The sequence below is a fragment of the Thamnophis sirtalis genome, unplaced genomic scaffold (genome assembly GCF_051295495.1).
Source record: "Thamnophis sirtalis isolate CommonGarterSnake01/CBP01778 unplaced genomic scaffold, rThaSir2_p1.2 scaffold_3, whole genome shotgun sequence".
NCBI classification, from domain to species: domain Eukaryota; kingdom Metazoa; phylum Chordata; class Lepidosauria; order Squamata; family Natricidae; genus Thamnophis; species Thamnophis sirtalis.
Genome location: NW_028261383.1, coordinates 129,905,623 through 129,910,363, shown reverse-complemented (window position 1 = coordinate 129,910,363; position 4,741 = coordinate 129,905,623). Strand labels below are relative to the sequence as shown.

General features: G+C 38.1%; 1 protein-coding gene across 1 annotated transcript in view; it reads right to left on the bottom strand.

The window, feature by feature from the left end:
* Nucleotides 1-1,120: 1,120 nt before the first annotated feature.
* Nucleotides 1,121-4,741, bottom strand: part of P4HB (prolyl 4-hydroxylase subunit beta) — a 16,857-nt gene continuing 13,236 nt past the window's right edge. Inside the window, exon 11 of the mRNA XM_014061377.2 lies at nt 1,121-2,128. Coding sequence (XP_013916852.2) covers nt 2,045-2,128 — 84 coding nt within the window. The 3' untranslated portion in view covers nt 1,121-2,044. The remainder of the gene's footprint in view (nt 2,129-4,741) is intronic.

The window sequence follows — 4,741 nt, the reverse complement described above, 5'->3', positions numbered from 1 at the left end:
GTTGCCAGTCCTGGTTTATCATAATCACTACAACATCAGATAAACTCTATGAAATATTCCACTAATGCAATTAAATTTCCCGATTCTCAAAGCTCCATGAAAAAGTGCAATATCTGATATAATATCAGAAGTGAGAATGATCTTTCCCACAGCTGAAGATATTTATACTCCTTCCCAAAACACGAAAGCAGAAATGTTCAACTCACAGAAAGCTAATACACCAGAAACATTCCTAGCCTGTATGCAATTCAAAATACTGGCCATGATGAGAATTTGTAGTACTTAACATACTATACTAGCTCATTTCTCAGACTCCACACTTCTTATAAACCAATTTCCCATAAGAACCACACTCCCATTTGTCTATTGGTATTTTAGTGCTTTTTTCTCTTGAGTTTCCTAACCAAGACGTGATATAATTAAAATAAGATTGCTTGATCCAGCCCGATTATCTTTTCTTTCACCTCACTGTGAGGGCACTTCGATGCAAGAACAATGCAGCAAGGATAGTAGCATGGTAAAAGCCCAGCATGCTACTTTATTAAGATGATATATAGACTAAGTATAATTATGGAATTATAGTATACAGTAAATTGGATGGAAATTCAGAATTGATGTATCTTTGATTCTATATTTGTATGTATTAGTTGAAACGCTGCACCTAGTTTAATTTTAACCTGGACTATTACAGTTCTAAGACACTATCACAAAAGGAATTTGGTGGTGATGGCCCTAGAGCAATTAGCATGGGTTCTTACTGTTGAAGACACCAAGTTGTGTAATGTATTGCTCTTTATGTATGTCCTATATTTTCCAAGTATTGACTCTTTATCAGTTTGATTCAGATACCACACCCCTGCTGTTTGAATAACAAGCATTTAGAAGAAACCATTTTGAATATATTTCCTTGAATTTGAATATTTGTACATAGATTTTTCTCTATAGAAATGCTTTTTTGTACTCCACATAATCTAGGACTGGTTAACATTTCTGTCTAGATGGAAACTATGATGCAAACAAATACTAGCAAAAATTCCTTAATTCAGCTTTTCCAGGCTGCCTAATTTATAGTCCTTCTTAAACTAACCTCCAAATTTAAAGAAAAGAGCAAGAGTCAGAAGAGTATTAAAATTAACTTTTATTTGGCCAATGAGTTCCATCCTTGAGCATCATGGATGCTTAAAATGAATTCCATTGAAACACATCATCCTCTTTGTAATACAGACTTTTCCATGGCTCTCAAGTATCCCCACAAAACTCCTTAGTTATCAAGTGTCCTTTTTGTTGCATTCAGAGAAGTTATTTCCCAAGTCCCCAGAAAACCCATTTGCAAAATAATGTGTAGGTAGCAAGGCTTTTGTTTCATTGCAGGTGAGATAGCAACTCAAGTTAGATTTTGCTTTAGGCAAGGAGGCAATTGGACTCTCATTCCTCAGCAACCCTTTCCTATCCTTCCAGATCTTTGGATGACAGAAATCAATTGTACAATATGAAGAGGACATGAGACCATGCAATGAATTAAGAGGACCTACTATACCCCACTTATTCCCTTGGTCAGCCTAGTGATTTATTCCACATTGGAATGGTCCAGGGTGAGAGAAAAAAACAACAGTAAAGCATAAGGGAAAAAAGCTGGGAAATAACCAAGAGCCTGCTGGGTCAACAGCAGCATATGTCATTTAGACAAAGTGTGATTAATGTTTAAGGATGCCTTATTCATGAGATTCTCAAGTTAGTTAGGCAATAGGACATATTATCGTTTCAATCTGCTTCTACCCAGGCCGCAATAGTCTAAGGAAATGTACATCACAGTTTGCAAATGAAAGAAGAGAAAAAAGACAAGAAAAAAGACCCAGCAGTTTGCCAACTAATCAGATCCTTCTTCAGCATAGAATAAAACTAGATTTGTTTGACAGGTTAGAGGAATGGGTTAATTTCCCTTGGACTCCCAACCAGTTTCAGTCTTCTGGTTAGAATTTGTTTGCTGACTTGCTTGAGTTGGCAGCCACAGCATAGTGTCTGGGGATATGCAGATTGGACTTGTTTACAGTTCATCTTTTGGACCTGCAGCTTCTTCTTCCTCTTCAACATCTGGCTCCTCTTCTGCATCCTCTAGGTCTTCCAGATCCTGTTTCAATGAAGAAAGGACTGGTCAATTGTTTGGAGATGCTTGTGTCTCTAGTTTGATTCTCTAGGCAATACAGAGCTAGAGTATTGTGAGAGCAGTTGCTACAGAGCCCTTACCAATATGTTAATTCAGGATCTGCTCGAAATGTAATGGGTCTTCTGCTAAAACATGCAAGACCAGGAAAATCCCGTGCATTCCAAGAAGCCACATAAAACCAAAGAATGGGTAACAAAATGCCAAAAGCACATTGTCCACAAGCATTTCCATACAGCAGATAAGAAGGGATTTCAAGGCAGTGGGGTACAGTTAGGTTTCCCACATCTTCTGGAAAGTTATAGTCTTTGAATGAATAAAAATAACAAAGGGGTACCAAACATAACTAAACTGTCATCCTCCAGATGTGATGTAAGGTTCTATCAATAAACAGAGGATCTCCAAATAGATATTATAGCCAGAAAAAAAGGTTGATTGTTGCATCTAAACTCAAGAATGTGACTCACCAGTTATAGTAAGGAAAGTGAAAACTAGATTAAAACATCTGACCCAGTCAATAATGCCACACTATTAAAAAATAATAAACATCTTTGATATGATAATCAATGGTTAAAATTTCTGGATAATAGACGAAGACCCAGTCTGGTATGGTGCTTAAGGCACTAGGCTAGAAGCAGGAAGTGTGTGAGTTATATTCCCACTTCAGACATGAAGCCAGCTGGGCAACCTTGGGCCAGGCACTTTCTCTCAGCCATAGGAAGCAGGCAATGGCAAGCCATTCCTGAAATCTTGCCAAGAAAACTAGAAGGACTTGTCCAGGCAGTTACCAGAAGTCAATACTGACTTGAAGATGCATGCACACAAATGAACAAAATCCTGTTCACAGAATGGGTTCAAACAATCATATTGATGATAACTCTCTTGTTTATTTCTTATGGGTTGTTTCCTCAAAGAGCAACCATGGCTGCTTATCTCACTTCAGCTTTCGTTTGGTTTACAGACCTTGAAGGTCTGAAAGGCAAAGATTGGTCATAAAGATATTTCTTCATCTCCATTCTAACTGTGAAGTCAATAAATGGGGCAGAATGAAATGAGGAGTACTTGTCACCAAGTAGCATCTGGTACAAAATGTTAACTCAGAAAAAAGAAACAAATGTTCCCTTTTGTTTAAAGAAGAGTTCCATTGCATATACCTGAATCGCAAGATTGATTCTCTACCAGAATAGAGCAGAGATCGTTGTGTTTTCACATACAGAATTGTTTCTAATTTTGATCCTACCCAATCCTTTGTTCAGTCAAGCCATTCGTGGAAAAAAAACCTGGTAGTCAGTACTTTTTGATCTAATCTAAATCACTGATCATCACCATCTTGGACATAATAACCCAATTAACACTTCCAATTACTAACTTTACTTTTTTAGTTAATCCTGTTTTGAATTGGGTCTCACAAAACAAAGGTTAAGAATTGTACGTCTTCAGAAATATTATCTATCAGATTAAATGAAACTTATAAATAATTTTATAACATTATAATAGTTTATAATTTTTTGAAATTCATCGGGTCAGTTAAGAGTAAGCTAAACTTACTCTTAAAATATATTACCTCAGTGATGCAACCCAAAGCTCTTTGCCACTGTTACCACCTCCTAAAGCCACCAGGTATGATCACCTGAGTTGCTTGTAGTAGGACAGAGGTGATGCAAAGAACCTGACTTAGGCATCAGTCTTGGGAAGGAAGGAAATGTTTGCATATCTTGGATCAGCCAAGGATAGCATGGAAACTGAGTTAGTTGAAAGGAACACTACGGGCGGGATGATGATCTAAAACAAAAACGCTGTGATTTTTAACTTTAGTGGTTTAGTGGTTCTCCTTCAGCTATGCCAGCTGATCTTCAGAAAAGCCTTTCCTCTGTTTCCTGGAGAATAAGCTAAAGTGGAAAAGTTGAACAACACTTTATAAGCTCCATGGTCCAGCCTCATCCCTTTCCCCAAATCCTCTGAAAGCAAATACCAAATACATGAAATGGTGCTGTCTATTTACCATTCCTTATATCACTAAGCCATTTAATCGTTGCTCACTGGAAAGTGGGGTAGCCATTTTGAGAAAAGCCAAGGAACAGGAATGATAAACAATTCTGTGTAATATATACAATCTATAGCTGCTTTTGCATGTGGGAAAGTTGCTATCCATTATTATTATTACTACTATTTTTAATAAAGCACTTCTACTCAAGGGGGGGAAAAAGAGCAAGCTAAACTGAAATGAAACTCAGAGGCAATATTTTGCTTCACCTTAGCTATGTGCTATGCGGGGAATAGTGCCTCCAAATCATACAGCAATCAAAAAAGAGTTGAACTGAGTATTTCCCCTCCCCTAATTTCCCCTAATGGTGTAAAGCAGGGGTCCCCAACCCCTGCTCTGTAGATTGGTACTGGGCTGCAGCATGCCAGAAACCGGGCTATGCAAACAAGTGAAGCTCTATCTGCAGGATGCAGGCAGCACGTGAAACTACACCCCCTCAGGTCCACGGAAGAGCTTCTCTCCATGGAACTGGTCCTTGGTTACAAAAAGGCTGGGGGGCCACTGGTGTAAAGAACTCAAAACAGTGGATAACAAAC